The sequence below is a fragment of the Myotis davidii genome, unplaced genomic scaffold (genome assembly GCF_000327345.1).
Source record: "Myotis davidii unplaced genomic scaffold, ASM32734v1 scaffold168, whole genome shotgun sequence".
NCBI lineage: Eukaryota > Metazoa > Chordata > Mammalia > Chiroptera > Vespertilionidae > Myotis > Myotis davidii.
In genome coordinates this window covers 2,704,038-2,720,755 of record NW_006383016.1, presented here as the reverse complement: position 1 = coordinate 2,720,755, position 16,718 = coordinate 2,704,038, and the positions used below count along the sequence as shown (strand labels likewise).

The 16,718-nt window shown below is 42.8% G+C and overlaps 1 protein-coding gene across 1 annotated transcript in view; it reads right to left on the bottom strand.

Moving 5' to 3' along the window:
- The window catches only part of SKAP2 (src kinase associated phosphoprotein 2), a 148,163-nt gene that overhangs the window by 6,644 nt on the left and 124,801 nt on the right, over positions 1-16,718 (bottom strand). Inside the window, exons 10-11 of the mRNA XM_006778984.2 lie at positions 15,313-15,390; positions 9,772-9,884 (exon numbers count right to left, since the gene is read on the bottom strand). Of these exons, the coding sequence (XP_006779047.1) occupies positions 9,772-9,884; positions 15,313-15,390 (191 nt within the window). The remainder of the gene's footprint in view (positions 1-9,771; positions 9,885-15,312; positions 15,391-16,718) is intronic.

Below are 16,718 nucleotides of genomic sequence, written 5' to 3'. Positions count from 1 at the left end.
GGACTGATAAAATAATGAAGAGTCCTTTAATCTACAGGAAACCATTCTAGTCAATTTATAAGAAATATTGCATCCCTTTGTAGGACGTGTAATTATTTTCTATTAATCATGTGCTATAAAGCTACATTATGCGGTTATTCTGTTATCACTGGGAAGGGGCCTGCAGTCAGCTTTGACAATGTTAGGTAATTACTGACACAAAGCTGCTTTCTCTTCCTGTAGTAATGCCTTCGCGATCCAGAGGGGTAGGGATGCTGATTGTCTGAAAATAGCGCTCAAATGGAATTCAATATCTGCCACATGGATGGCTTCGAGGCGAAATGTGATGTGGCCGTCACAGCAAAAAGGCCAGCACCCAGTCATCCCCGGGCATCATTGTAAAGCCGCCCCGAACAGTTGTGATCTAACTCCTGTTTTCCATTTTCACACCATTACAATCGCTTTCATTACTTTTGTTGTGTAGTTAAAATTTTAGGCCTAGATTAATAGGTATTCAGCAATAGATTAAAGTGATTGAGTAATAAGGCAGGAAAAAGGCACTAGTTTTGATAGAGTGAAACGGGGCCCTGAGCCCGCACCACAGTAGACGTGTGTCCGTGTTCACTCACTGACTGAATCCCGGTCTGTGCCAGGAGTTACTTTACACTAACAGGGGGCCCAACACTTACTACTTAGACCCTTCGCAGCGCCATGAGTCTCATTTTTCAAGTATGCTAACCCACTTCCGGCTAACCACATGGTAAAGGAATGGTGCCTAACAGAAACCTGAAACACCAATAAGATGCTGGGATGTGCTACTCCTTTCAGAAATTAGTTACCAATCTGTTTAAAAGCGACAGGTGTTCGAAAGGCCATTTCTTCAAACATGTATCTCTCTTCCAACTGTTCCCTGTGATATTTTCCACTTCTCAAATTATTCATACACATGGTAACAGTATGAACATTAGATAACGATTTAAAACACGGAGAACCTTTCTTCAGGTCACCTCTTTCAAGAACTTCCACCATCTCCCCACGCGCTGACTGCTGGCAGGGTGGGGGCAGCCATGCGAGGAGGCCGTAAGGCAGTGCACCGAGGAGCTAGTGGAAGGTCTTGAGCAGCAGAGAAAGCTGACGAAGGCAGTTCCCGAGATGAACAGGGAGGCAGAACTGTTGCTGCAACAATCCAGGTGAGGTGAGGAGGCCTGAGCAAGGGTGGTGACGGCTGGCATGGAAGGGGTGGGTGAGCCTGGGAGCAGTTATCAGAGTCGTGTGTTGGTTGGTGAAATACACTGAGTACCAAGGCCACCTTCTACTGAGCCTGATTTGATCTTCCTTTGCCTGACAGTACCTATGAATCATCATCAAGTGAATCTCCTTTCATCACCACTTACCATATCAGTAGATGCCTGCCGAAAAGGGAGTTGATAAAATCCAGCACCTATTCATGGTAAAAACTCTGGGCAAAGTGGGAACAGAGGGACTACACATCGGCATAAGAAAAGCCGTATGTCACAAACCCACGGCCAAAATCAGACACAACTGGCGAAAACTAAAAGCGTTATCCTTAAGATCGGGAACCAGACAGGGATGTGCACTTTCACCACTCTATTCAACATAGTACTGGAAGTCCTAGCCACAGCAATCAGAGAAGAAGAAGAAATAAAAGGCATCCAAACTAGAAAGAAGTAAAACCATCATTATTTGCAGATGACATGACATCGTATATAGAGAATCCTAAAGATTCCACCAAAAACTACTAGAACTGATAAATGAATTCAGTAAAGTAGCAGAATACAAAATATCCAGAAAACAGTTGCATTTTTAATCACCAGTAATGAACTACCAGAAAGGGAAACTAAGAAAACAATCTCATTTGCAACTGCATACAAAACAAACTACCAACTCACCTAGAAATAAATTTAACCAAGGATGTAAAAGACCTGTACTCAGAAAATTATAAGACACTGGAGAAAAAAAAAATGAAGAAAATACAAATAAGTGGAAGCCTATACTGTGTTCATGGCTAGGAAGAAATCACTAAAATATCTATACTACTCAAAGCAAGCTATAGATTTAATGCAATTCCTGTCAAGATACAAGGGCATATTTCACAGAACTAGACTAAATATTCCAAAAATTTATATGAAATATCAAATGAACCTGAACAGCCACAGCAATCTTGAGAAAGAACAAAGTTGGAGGAATCATGCTACCCGATATCAAACTATACTACAAGGCCATAGTAATCAAAACAGCATGATACTGACATAAAAACAGACGTGCACTATAAATAATACCTTGTCTAAAGAGCTTACATGCCACCAGCAGAAATACATATATCTGTCTCCTGCAGAACTGGGAGCAAATAATGCCAGTTCTTTGAAGACATGAGTTCAGCTGAACTTACTGTCAGTACCGAGCAGGTCAAGACAGGGCCCTGCGATGGGAGAAACCATGTGGCAGGTGGAGGGGACAATCTACTGGGTGTTCAGCTCCTTCTCATTCCTGTGGTTATTTTCTCGGACGACCGGCTCTTACTAACTCGGTATGCGACCTTGGGCAACGCCCAAGCCTTTCAGGGTGATTTTTTGTTCTGTCTACCTCACCCCTTGAGACACCACAATAATCCAGTTACATATTTGATGTCAATCAGTAAGTCCAATTATTACACATTTGGACCTCATGGAGTGAACTCTGTTGTTATATTTACTACAGAATTTTTGTGTTGAGGGCATTACCTGCCACTGTTTTACTTATTATATAAAGAGGTTGAGGTCAGACAACCAGTGAACATTCTAGAAATTCATGATAATTGTTTCTAAGTAGCCAGTACTGGGAAAAACCCAGATCTGTCCTTTATGATTAAGAGAAGTTATTAGTTCCCCGTCTCTCCCTTTTTTAGTTTGGTTTCCAAGAAGCTCAGGGCGGAGCTGGAAGCTCAAGTGCACAAACTCCATTGTGTCTTAAGGTCTCCATGGGGGTCGTCCTCTTTTCTTTATCCTTCCCTCCCCCCACCCCCCATTCTCTCGAGCCTCCAGATTTCCTCACCTCTACAGTGAAGGGCTAGCGCTAAGGTTCTGCTAATTCTCTGATTCTAATTCTTTTTAATAAGTTCAGTATTATTTCCCATTTTAACTGCATTTTCATAACATATTAAACATCTATCTGCCATATGTTAGGTATTGGAGATACAAAAACTTAGGACACACTGTCTACTTCAAGTTCAGAGCTGAGAGAGAGACAGAGAGAGAGAGAGAGAGAGAGAGAGAGAGAGAGAGAGAGAGACCGAGACCCCGTCATGGCCCACGTAGGTGTGAAGCAGACAGAGAAAGGCTTTAGGGCCAGATCTGCGCTGATTCCAGGAGAAACGGCTTGCTAGCTGGCACCCTCAGGCAATGTGCATAGTGACCCGACTGAGCATCGGCTTCCTCATCTGCCCAGTTGCACCACATTCTTCACTGGGTTGGCTTAGGAATCAGACGAGCGAAAGCACACTGCGTGCCTAGAGCAGCATATTGTAGGTATGCAGCAGATACTTTTTCTTTTTAAAATTTGTATTGTTGACAGTATTACAGATGCTGTAATATTTTTAAGTAGCCACTTCCCTCCTTTGCCCGCCTCCACCCAACCCCTGCCCCACCCCTTCATCAGATCACACTATTGTCTGCGTCCATGGAAGATGCATATATGCGTATAAGTTCTTTGGTTAATCTCTTCCCATCCCCCCACCTCCTCCCTTCCATGTATCCATGTCTCTGGCCCTATTTTGATCCATTTCCTCCCTCTCCCTCCTTATTAATTGCTATAGCAAAAACCAGGGCAACAAAAAATAGGGTATTTTGGAGAAAGGGAATCTGACCTTTAAAGGAATGAGCAGGGAGACATCTCAAAGGAGAAAGAATGTGCCACCTATACATGGAGGGGGTTCCTACTTTTTTTTTTTTTTTTTTTTTTATTTTTTTTTTTTTTTTTTTTTTGCGGAGGGAGGCGGTGAAGGGCATAAGCGATTATGGATTCTTTAATTTAGGATTTTTTAAAAATGATCAGCAGAGTGTTGTTTTTTTAGGTGTTTTTGTTGTTTTGCTGTGGCAAACGCTTGCTCCTTCCTTACAGAATTCAATCACATACTGGTAGGCCCTGCAACCAGCAGCTCCCCGGCCTCACTGACACCACCTCTGGTTTCTCCTCCACCTCTCAGCCACTGCAGGGGCTCAGCCTGCCAGCTGCCTTCCTGCACACCGTCCCCCTTCACCTGTCAGCACGGTCCTGGACCAGGCCCTCCGCCGTACGCAGGAGAAAAGAGGGAAGCACTCACGCATGCTGTTTGCTAGGGGAGGAGAGAGGTCCCAGGAGGGAACCAGGCCTCGGACTGGCGTAGTGCTGTCTCCACAGACTGCACATCTCTCCTCGGAGAGGTGGGTGTGAGCCAGCAGGTCTGCGTGGCCCCTGCCTCACCGGGCCCCAGAGGGCAACCTCCCTGTTGGCAGCACAGGAACCAGATGCCACCACACCCCAACAATGGCAGCTACAAGTACCAGGACTCTCCGTTCTCCCTCTCCTTCCGAAAGGCTGCAAGGGAGCAGCCTGCGGCCAGCGCTGTGTCCTACATGGAGGCGTCCTGGTTACCCCGCAGCGGGCGGCTGTGCTATTTGTGGCCAGTGGGTCAGATGGTCACACAGGAAAAACGAAGCTGAAAAGTAACCCGGTGTCGCCCTCTGCCAGGAGAGCTCAGCAAGACTCTCCTTTTATTTCACTTTCCTGGTAGGTTTGGAGCCAAGAAAAGCTCTAAGTGACTGAATCTTGACATTTTCACAATGAGAAGCAAACGATCCCAACTCGCCAGGCCTTGGAAAAAGTCACAAACAAATGGGAAAAGCATCAGTGCTGGGAATTCCGACCAAGGCACACTAAAAAATAACAATGACAACAAAAATTTCAGAAGCTCTTTTACTGTACATTAGTGAACAGTGTCAACCCTCCATTTCCTGTCTCTGACTTCATAAAACATTTTTCAAAAAGCTGTAAAGCTCAAGTCACATGCCCTCGACTAGATAAAATATTCCAGGACTCCTGACTCTCGTGCTTTCCTGCTAATGCGAGGCGGTTCGTAGCTCTCCTGTCATTAGGTCTCTAAAGCTAATTTATTGCTTTAAAAGTAAGAATAGGAATGTGGTTAGCAATTTACCGATGAGCACAGATTGAAAGATAAACTAAGGGAGGATGTAAAATCCAGAACAGCAAGTAGAATGGCATACCAGAGAGGTATGCAGGGCCACGAACATGCCTATAGCTATCTACCCTGGATCCTGCTATTAAAATCATAAAATTTCACAAACACAGTTCTAGGGAAATGCTATTAAGGATGAGAAGATGTCCATGTTGAAGGTGGTAATACAATTGAAGTGCAAACTGGTAAGAGAATTTAGAATGATTTTAAACAGCCCAATTCCTTAAAAAAATTAAAAGATTTTCTACTCAAAAATGATTTTTTCCCCTATCAGATGAATCTGAAACCAGGCCTTGTTTCAGAGTTCATTCACTAACAAGGCAGTTGTCATTAAAATGACAAATCCAAGTTTTATTCACCCCAGAAAAAGTGCTCTATTTGGGGGTTGGGGGGATTTCTAAATCTCCACTGAACTATTGAAATATATAAAGTATTTATTTTAACACATTAAAAAAACCCCAGCAGCAACCCTTATGAAAAGAACTGTACGCGAAACGCTATGACCGGCTCGCTTTTTTAGGCAAGCAGTATTTAGATTTATTATTAGCGAGGTTCAAAGGTTAAAACTAAGAAAATGCGGGACTCTTGGAAGGAGGAGCTAGCGCAGCCAGGGATCATGTGACAGCTGCTACTGGAAAATGTTAAAAAGGCAAAGGGGGAGAACGGGGTATCTGCCTACTCTGCTTCCTTTACTGCAGCAGTTGATTTTCACCAAAAATTTAAAAAGAAAGGCTAAGATGTGTACAACTCTCAGAAGAGGCCCCAAAGAAATAATTCAGCCCCAGGCTGACGGAGCACAGCTGACACCCATCACGGCTTCCTTGCAAAGACAGAGAAGGCTGCATTTAAAAATGAAACCACATCTCTGTAGTGAATTTCAATGAAGACAGCCTAATCGCAAACCAGTCAGATCTTCTTCTGTCACTACACTTACAAAATTAAAACACTCTTTATTATAATGTGTGCCATTTTGTTTCATGATTCATTTAAATGTTTATTTGTATGGAAAGAATACATTTTTCTTAAACTATCGTGTGTTGCCTTTTTTACAAAAGTATTTTCAGAACTTACAACCTTCCAGAAGGCAAGGCAAACAGAGATAATTAAATGTTGCAAATTATACATCAGTTAATTATTAAAAGCAAGTTATGTATCTTTAAAATCTTTTAAAGGGTGTTCTTAGAAAAGTGGTGGCTTTAATTTCTTTATAAAGTATACATTTTCTATGTCTCCATAAATATTGTGTTAGACCCCTTAAAATGTATTCTTCCTTATGTATACAATTTTTACATTTAATTCAGAGTGATGAAAAAATTTCATGATTAATGCTAATATTTTATTGACATGAGATACGAAAGTAATAGCCCATGGCTGGATTTAAAGTTGGATTTATGACATCATTTTCATTGTGCACATTGGCTGCAATTACCTGCACCACTCATTCTGAGCCACTAGATGGTGTAACAAATAGATTAAAAGCAGCAACATTGCATTCCATCATCAGGACATCTAAATATAACCCTGAGAAAGACTAAACAAATTTCTAGGCATATAACAATGCTAGTGATTTCTATACTAATTCTAATTTTAAAAAATCTATCCATATATATGTGATCAGCTCTACTTTGATCTAGAAACAAACCCCTTTGAGCAATTTTTCACTCTCTCCTACTAAGGGCCTTGAGTTCTGAATTTACAGTAATGCCAAGAATTTAAATTGCTGTCATCATTCATATATTAAGTGAACTTATGATATTCACTTATGGTCTGTGTTTGCCAAGTTTTGATAAAAACTGGAAGGCCAAACCAAATAAAAATTTAGTCTCCAGAGATTCAATCTGAACTTGCCCAAAGCACAGTGGAAGAGTCATTCTTCACAAACATATACTCACCCTTAAAGCAACCAGACAACCAACTTCCGGAACACCCATCAAGGGCCCAGACTTAGTCCAAATCCCTTAGAGGGAGAGCTAAGTGTCCTTTATGCTCACCCTCACTGAGATACCTCTGGTAGATTCCACTAGGTGCACAGCTGGGTAAATATGGACAGCCACTCAGCCGATGGTGGTGATGTGTGTAATAGCCCCTATGCTGGACCACCACTAACCTGGGCTCTACCATCAGGCTGCACAGACAAAATTACAATCTCCACAAAACAGTTTTGGGAGTACTGGAATTACCTCCCCGGGAATCCTAGAAGTGTAGCACACATATATGATTATCTTTTTAATTTCATATCAACAGGAAATGGTTTCGAAGGCAATGGGAGGACTGAGACCTGCCCATGGAGATGCTGCCTGCTTCACAGCCCCTCCTGGAGGCTGGTACTCCGAGGCTTTCAGCAACAAAGACAACCTGGTTCAGAGAGACGACTTTAAGAACAGACCCACCTGGGCTTCATGAGTTTCTCATTTTACCATCTATAATAATAAAAGTGTAATATGCTAATTAGACCGGACATCCTTCCGGACGAAGCTGGCGCTGCAACGGAAGCCTGGGTCCCAGGTGCCTGCTGGTGGCCGGAGGGAAGCCCGAGCCCCGGGTGCCAGAGGGAAGCTGGTGCCGGCAGCCGGGGGAAGGAAGGCCTACTCTCGCACGAATTTCGTGCATCGGGCCTCTAGTAGGAATATAATGGGCATCTGCCATTTGCTCCTCTAATATGAGATTCCAAGTGAAAGCTAATCAACCTTTTAATTTTATACACAACTGCAGCTAAATTAGGTGAAAGAAGCTGTGAGCTAAGTAAATTTGAGGAATGATGCCAAGGAAGTTTGTCAAGAACTGAAACTAGCCTGGCCAGTGTGGCTCAGTGGTTGAGTGGCGACCTATGAACCCGGGGGTCACTGTTCGATTCCCAGTCAGGGCACATGACCAGGTTGTGGGCTCGATCGCCAGTGTGGGGCATGCAGGAGGCAGCCGATCAATGATTCTCTCTCATCATTGATGTTCTCTCATCACTGATGTTTCTATCTCTCTCCCTCTCATTTCTTCTCTGAAATCAATAAAAATATACATTTTTAAAAACAACTGAAACTAATCAGTTTGGTTCCTATATTAAGTAATTAACTCAAAAAACTGTTGTCTTAACTCAGGCAATCAAGTGCTTAATAATAGGCTGAAGGCGAGAGTTGTGATATGGCCATCTAGAGCTTCCCAGAACTGAAAGTGTCTTTCAAAAATATATATTAAAAAATCTCATAATAATGAGCAGAGGACTGAGAAATAAAATATAACTCTTCGCTTTGGGCACCTCAACCAGCAATTATCACCGTTGGCTATATGTATTTACTCACCAAATATTTCCCCCAATAATCTACAAGTGGTCATATCATATTTCTTTTGCATTCCTGGTGCTTAGAATGGGACCTGGCCCATTATAGGTACTTTATGATGGTTTCAAATTAAACACAAGGATGAAAAGAAGGGGGAGAGAGAGGGAGGGAGGAGGAAAAAGGAGAGAGGGACGGAAGAAGGAAGGAAGATACAAGCACAAGATGAAAACGGCAGAGAGCCCTGAGCTGGAAGTCAAGATGCCTTGTGAAGTACAGGCTCTGGCACTCTCTTGACCCAAGTCCCTTACCTGTAAAAGCCACAAACAGACAGACGACCCCTAAGATCCCTCGCTCAATCGTTCTGACTCTCTGCTATGGTTTTATGCACCAGCCAACGAATGTTAAAATTCTCTTCTGTATCTAACAATCATAGCATCTTTCCGAAAAGTCCAAAAGATTTCTCTAATCAAGAAACCACATTAAATTCCTAGACTTATGTATTATACAACATTTTCATACTTATAGTTTCCATGTGTCATTTGTTTCTAAAATCGCCTCATAACGGAGACTGAAGGAGGTATTTTTTAACCCACCTACAATTAAAATGTGAAGATTAAGGGGACTCACTCACGTCATCAGAAGTGTAATCACAAAAAGAAACTTTTAGATCGAAGGATAGAAAGATTTTGGATAATCCAGTATCTTAAAGAGGCACAGGCATGATTTTTCATATATAAAGATGAGTTCATGCAATGTACTTTGCTATTATGTTTACAAATACAGTTATGTTAAACTTAAAAAGGAATTACCTAAACCCGTCTGAGTAGAAAAGCATTGCTCTTAAATTGTCGGAACACCCCACGTATTTACATAAAGATGAAAAGCTTATTCTATAAACATGGTGTTTCCAGTAGTGAATGGCAGGCAAAATCAGAATAAGCACACAGAAGAATAAAGAGGAAGAGGAAAGAAAAACATAATAAATAACCTAATACCTTACAATGTTAACTTGCACATAAGTATATTGTTTCTGGAGAAGGCAGTGTGGATGGGAGCCAAAGGCTCAAGTGATAGGTAAACACACTGCTAAGTTGAATCCTGTTATCTGATTGTGTTTAAATTTTGATTATATTTCACTTGACAAAATAATTAATTATTGTGAACTCCCGATTGTTAACAAGGACCTAGAAGAATTCCGATTGGCACTTTCCCCAGGGTTGCGATCCAAAGGCGTAACCATCTAGCTGTGTAGTCACCCTTTACAGCTGCCATTCTCGGGTGTCTTCTTACCTTGCTCAGAATGTAAATCACATCCCCACGTTTAAATGACAGCTCGTCAGAAAGAGCACCTGTGCAGTCCCACAAACCCTGGTAAAAGTTAGCGTAATCGGTGCTTTTGTCTCCTGGGAAGAAGAGAGAGAAAACATGAGTTAGGGCTTTCGTGCAGTGGGCCCTCAGTCAAAAATGAACCAAGAGAAAGGAAGGGGCCACCCCCAACCACCACAATATTCTAAAAAATTCACTCCTGACTCAGAGAAAATTTTTATTCCCTCCATACAAGAATCCTGCTTCTACTGTCATCTAATTAAGGACCATTTTCCAAAAGACCTGATGTTGAATGTCTGTTTTTTCTCTCTCTCCTTTTGTTGTTCCCCTAAAAGCTGTAATGGCGCTGTTTTCTCATCAAACCAGCACCTGAAAGTTACTTCCCACTTGTTTTACAGACGAACCTCAGCCCCCTGGCAACGTGCTTTGGAGATGAGACCCGCACTGCACAGTGAGCAACAGCCACGAGCCGTGAGAGACACACTGTGTGCGAAGTAACCGCCTTTCCGGAGTCGGGGCGCTTCAGACACCGATGATAACAAAGGAGCTCGGGTGCAAATCTAACCCAAGCTAGGGGACGCTTTTTTAAAAACCCTAAAACCGAAAGCTAGTTTCAGAAAAAGGATAAAGTGGAAATAATACGAAGGGTAACTCCAGCTCTTCCCTTTGGGGACTTGGGGACCCAAAGCCTCTCAAAGTTATTTTACAAATATTTTAGCAACTTAGACACTGTCAGTGCTGAAGCTGCATTTCTCAAGATGCCTGCCAGCCCTAGTTTAGGACATTAGGCTCTGAATAAACATGCAACATACACTGGAGTTATCAGCTCATCCTTCTAACAGCATAAGCACAATGGATGTGATGTGCTCAAGCTGCCATACAGACCATTAACTGATTGATTATTTAGCGCTCTCCGCTCTGTAATACCACAATAAACCGGGTAATAAATGCTTTGTCACTTATACAATGTGGCGCTCCTGAAACACAGCACAGAGCGAAGTACACTGGGTGCTTTTGTTACACAGAGAACTGCTTCCTGTTTTTAATTTCATGATAATTGAGTTTTGATGAGTTAACGCAAAAAGAATGCAAGCAAAGAGAATGCAAGTGATATCACTAAGATGTCCGTGTATCCACTAACCAGGCAGAACATATACGGGCTGCCAACTTCCATCACTGAGTGTCATCTTTGAATTCTGAGGGGATAACTGTGGAGACACATGCCGGATCGGGGTTGTCATCCTAGTTTTGTTAGATGGCTCTCAAACAGCAGGCTCGTTGGCAATTCCAACACAACTAGGCACATTAGCATGTCATTAGGGCGTTCGTCTTATGACACATGGTTTGTGATATGTACAAAGTGCTAAGTTCATTCGAAATTTTTAAAATTCTCTTTAATACTGGAAATATTTTTTAAAGCCAAGGAGAAGATTTGAACCACAGGGGGTCTGAATATTAGGAAATAAGATGCTACTTTTCAATTATACTTTTAAGAAAATAAACAAGGACTAGAATACACAACCTAGTAAAATCCTCCAATGAATTTTTCTCTCTCGTTTTTTAAGAATTAAAACAAAGAGAAGGAGGGGAGGAGGGAAATGGGAGGGGGGAGGCAGCAAGGGGGGGAAGGGAGGGCGGCAGAGAGAGACGAACCTTGTTGACCTCTCCGCTCTAGCATTTGAGCACCCATCACGGCTACCAGCGGGGCTGGGCACAAGCCTGGGAATCCAACCAAGAACTAACAATGCTGTGTCCGCCTTCATTACATTCCCCGCTAAAGCGTATCTGAAGTAAATTCCATAGATGGACACTAGAGGGCACTCTGGCTGGACAGATCACTCCAAACATTGTCAATTTTTTTTTTTAGAAAAAAATTACTTAATAATAAAGTGACTGATTTCCTTTAAAAACCACTTATTTAGACAAATAGAGATTTAGAAGCTGAAACATCCTAGTCAGATTAAATCAACTGCTAAATGGGTCAAATGTTGCGCCCCATGCAGTCCGTCAGTGTCAGTTTAAAAGTCCAGGAATTAGAGCAGAGAGAGGATGACATCATTTCACATGCATGGCCCTCCCCCACCGTCACTGGCCAGGAGGTAAGAGGATCTAAATAGTTGAGGCTCCTGTGTGTTCCCCATGCTGCTCAGCCTTAGGCTTGATCCAAAAAGGCTGAAGAAACGAAACTTGGGCTATAAACTAGAGCAGAAGTGGTGGTTTGGCCAGGGCATCCCAGCAGCTTCCCCAGCTGTCTAGCCCGCTGCCTGCTCTTCCCTTTTTCAGACTCTCTCACAACAGTTTCTCATTCGATAGATTTCCTAAAGGTGGGGGGAAGGAAGGAAGGAAGAAGAAGAGTATATGATCATTTCTAATGCATAATAATCCTTATCACTTTGGGGTCTCTCTTCCTCTCGATGCGCTTGGTGAAACTCCCATTAACACTAATGGGAGTTGCAGGAGCACAGGAGGGGCACGGAGCCCCCCACCGCGTGCAAGATGCATCTCTCCCTAGATGTGCATCAAGAGCATTTCATTAACTCTCACCGCCGTGGAGGCGGCGGAGCTAGCGGCCTGGCGGTGCCGGGAAAAGATGCGTTTTCCTCTGCGCTCTCCGTAACCTTGATGATGATGTTACCCAAAGACCAGCCTCATTTCTGGGTCCCATATGTGAGCTCTGCTGAGGAATAATAAGCTGTTCGTGTCACGTGCTGCCTGGGCCTACACTTTACCATTCTCTCTCTCTGTCAGCCGGACGAGCTGTACAGCAGCATCGCCGCTGGGGAGAGACCAGGCAGCGGATGCCGCTTCGCCTTGGTCTCCTCCGGAAAGTGATGCTCAGATCCTTGGTATCAATTCTAGACATAAAACTAGGGCCGGTCTTGTTCCTTGCTGCCCTGGTTTACTTTTTAAAATTTTCACTGTGGCTACACAGACACCAAGAAATTGTGCCTAGACGTGGCCTCAGAAGCCCCGTGGGCTCCCGGAAGTCACCCTGCTCACCTACACTCGGAAAACGCATCCCGGGAAAGTATGTTTTTTAAAAAACAACGGGACACGGGGTGAAGCATCATGTCATAAACCACAGATAGGCGTACATTCAGAATACAATCTGTTTAGCTGTGTTTACCGCACGGATTGGTTTTTCTATTCCATCCACATCATGATCTTTGTTTTCAAAATTACAAAAAAAAAAAATCATCTCATTATTTATGCTTCTTGTCCTGAGAGGCATGAATGGTTTTTTAAAAAAAGAAAGAAAAAAAATCTAAATTAGCCAGCCTGTGACAGATTTAAACAATATACTTGCTCCTGCTTTTTCAAAAATACAAAAACAGGCCATTGGGTATTAAGAGCAAAATTATGATGAAACTTACAAACTAAACGTTGGAGATACTTTTGCGAAAAATGAAAAGGTTTTAAACGTGATGACAGTGGATGAAATATACAATAATAAAATAATGTAGAATCTCTCCTTTAGTGGTAAAAGTTAAAAAACAACTTTAGAAAGGTAAGCATATTGTTCAAAAAATGGAATCTTTAGGGTATGTATAATAACATAAGCAAGATACAGAAGCATGAACATGAAAGAACTCGTAAGGAATCTGTGATTAATTTTGTTTTCACTTATGTATTTTAGATCAGTCTGATTTTTTTTTTTTTAGTAAAATCAGTCAATGTGAGAAATATATAACATTCTTGAGCGAGGTTAGAAGTTCACATCATGCGGTGAGCAACAAGATAGTAATACCCTTGTCAGCTCGCTGCCCTGCCCGGCAAACAAACTTCTAGGGTTACCTCCTAGCCAGACCCGGAGAGCAAAGGTCGCCGCAACGCGAAAGCATGGAAACTGTTGCTTGAAAAGAATTTCATGTCACCAGAGATAAGAATTATTGCAGTGCTAATTTATGGCGATTGCACGAGGAACTGGACCTACTGAATGCATTCCTCGGAGGAAAGCCTGATTTTTTCCCCCTTCCCTCAGAGGCAAACATTTGGGAGATAGTTACTACCAAAGGCTTTTGAAAAATACAAGTGCTTTAAGCCAAAATACGTATCTTTGTGGAAAGAACAGCTATATGTGTCTTCATTCTACACCTGCATTGAAATCTTTAAAAAGGAAGCGACATGCTTTCGGCGGAGGCCTTGTGACACATAATAAAACATATCTCCTTAAATGACTATTGAGCGGGGTCCTCCAGGCTGCACCCCGCCTGTGTTTTATGGCTGCGCTTCACGGGGCCTGAGTGCTAACAGCTCCTGACTCCGGCCCCACTTCCTTTCTGACAAAAGCAAACCCCAACCTTCCGCAGCAACCTGCTCCTGCCTTCCTGCCGGGGCCGGAAACCAGGCCACGTTTCCTTTCCACATGTCGCCATCGGAAGGACTCTGGAGAGCGACTTCCTGAACACACACTCCTTGTCCACCCTGCCTGTGACAGCTCGAAAGAGTGATGTATGGACGGCTCGGAGAGGGGAAGGTGACCCCAACTACAGCTCTCACCGGACATGGGACGACAGGGCAGGCCTTGCCCCGCTGACATGTGGCTTATGAAGAGGCTGAAGTCCTGATAAGACGCTGTCCTTCTCTTCTGTCGTGTAAAATAATTGCTGGCTTATCAAAACTCACCTCGTGCTTGCGCCACAGACAGGGTTTATCTCCCGCTGTTTGGAAATAACAAACAGCAAGGGCAGCTGCCCGTATCATGTGGTTCTCTGCACAGCACGTGCGGTTATTTTTCCAGCCTTGGCCATAATTAGTGCTAGGGGCGCCGTGGCAAGTGGACATGGATAAGGGGGCCCTCCTCCCCAGACCTGTCGGCCACCGGTGTCCTTTTGTGGTTTTTAAGCTGCTGTCACTGGACCCTGGCATTTCTTACCCAGCTCGTTCGCTTTCCGTGTTAATCATATGCAATGAAGATATGCATGGCCAACATTTAAACAGGCTGCAGATCAATTAGCGGTCTTAAGTTTATCTGATTTTTATCAAAGAAGACAGAGCTGCGGGTCGATTGTCAGAGCCTGTGTCAAGTTGACCTTTTCAGAGATGTCTACATTGCCAGTCCCCTGGGCAACTTGTTGTCCCCTGTTAGTCTCTGAATGGCAGAAGTCTGTTCTGCTCAGGCACAAAGTATACACAGATGTCTATATTACATTCTTATAGGTTTGACAGCAACTGCATGTTGTATCTATAAGCTGTCCTTTAGCAGTGACACTTCCTCAATGATGATAAGCTAATTTATGCAACTAAATCTCCTTTGTGCAGAAATGAAAGCTAATTGAGTCATTACAAAGTAATTCAGGAAGGAATACCTTGTATAAATTGGCTTACTTTATAAATCCTTCTCAAGTGGTTTTCACGCATCCTAAATGGGGCTAAGCAGCTTCTCAGCCGTAAGACACCCAGACCGAAGGAGCCCAGCCTGGGGAGCTGTGTGAACGCCTTCGGAGCGGCGAGAGAGTGGACACAACCAAGACAAGCGTCCTCGGGAGGCTCCGCGGCCAGTACCTGTGCTGTGCTGACCGCTGTCCTGGCTCATCTTCCTCTGCTCCTCCACTTTCCCGGGCGCAGCGTCCTCTTCCTCGTCTGTAAATAAACAACATACACGGCTCACTGAAGGGTTTTCTCGGGATAACAGTACAGGACTCACCCCATCTGAAGAGCAAAATTAAAAGTTTATAACACAGAGATTCCTTTTCAAAGAAGGAAATCATTCCACATTCACATTCCTTTTTCAATAATCTAAAGCTGGACCAATAAACCTCCAAATATCAACCTTACCGGTTGGCTTAATAGAATATGAGATATGTACCCGTGCTTTGTTGTTTTAAATACTTATGGAAACTCATCTGGGATGATCTCAGACCCAGAAAAGCCCTGACATCCAGTAAAATGATACCCAGTACTACACAGGCCACATTAAACTGGGGCAGGAGAACCACAGATAAAACCATGGTCCCTAAAACATCATTGTAGCGGAGAGAATGTGTGATGTAAAAATCATTTATTGAGTATCACAGACTTCATAGGTCTTCTCACTGGATCTCAGAGAACAACACTAGAAGGATCCTTACCCTTCAAGGCTCCCAGTTATACGGGGAACCTGCTATGTCTCATACACTACAGCACATGGAAGATTTCATAGATAAATACTTCTTCAATCCTCATTTTTCAGGTGACTAAGCTGAGACTGGAAAAGGTAAAGCAATTTCTAATTTTTGTTATTCAAACTTAGGATTGTGATCATAAAGTCCATGTTTCTTATCATGCACATATCAAGTGCCTTACCTATTCCCACACTCTCCCACCACATGTTCTCCAGTTATAGGAAGGAATATGGTACGATGAAACAAGAACAATTTTTAACAGAGTCAACGAACTATTTAATGCCTTTACATCAAAGAAGTGTTTATTACATTACCACTTTCCTCACCTAAGGATTTATATACAACTTAGAAATATTTAAGGCAGGGCATATGAATGAAATGGCATGCAAAAGAAAAAGTGGATTCAAAAAGAATCATAACTTCACAGAAAAAAATCTAAAACTTTAAAGAAAAATATGCAAAATATAGAAATATAACTATTATGACTATTAAATAATTCAACCAATAACTCTTCCTTGAGTATTAACCACATGCAAGAGACAGATTCTGCCAGGGAGGCAAGGACGTAGGGAGCATCTGCCTTGAGGAAGCTGACAACCTAGAGCAGTGGTTCTCAACCTTCTGGCCCTTTAAATACAGTTCCTCATGTTGTGACCCAACCATAAAATTATTTTCATTGCTACTTCATAACTGTAGTGTTGCTACTGTTATGAATCGTAATGTAAATATCTGATACGCAGGATGGTCTTAGGCGACCCCTGTGAAAGGGTCGTTCGACCGCCAAAGGGGTCGCGACCCAGGTTGAGA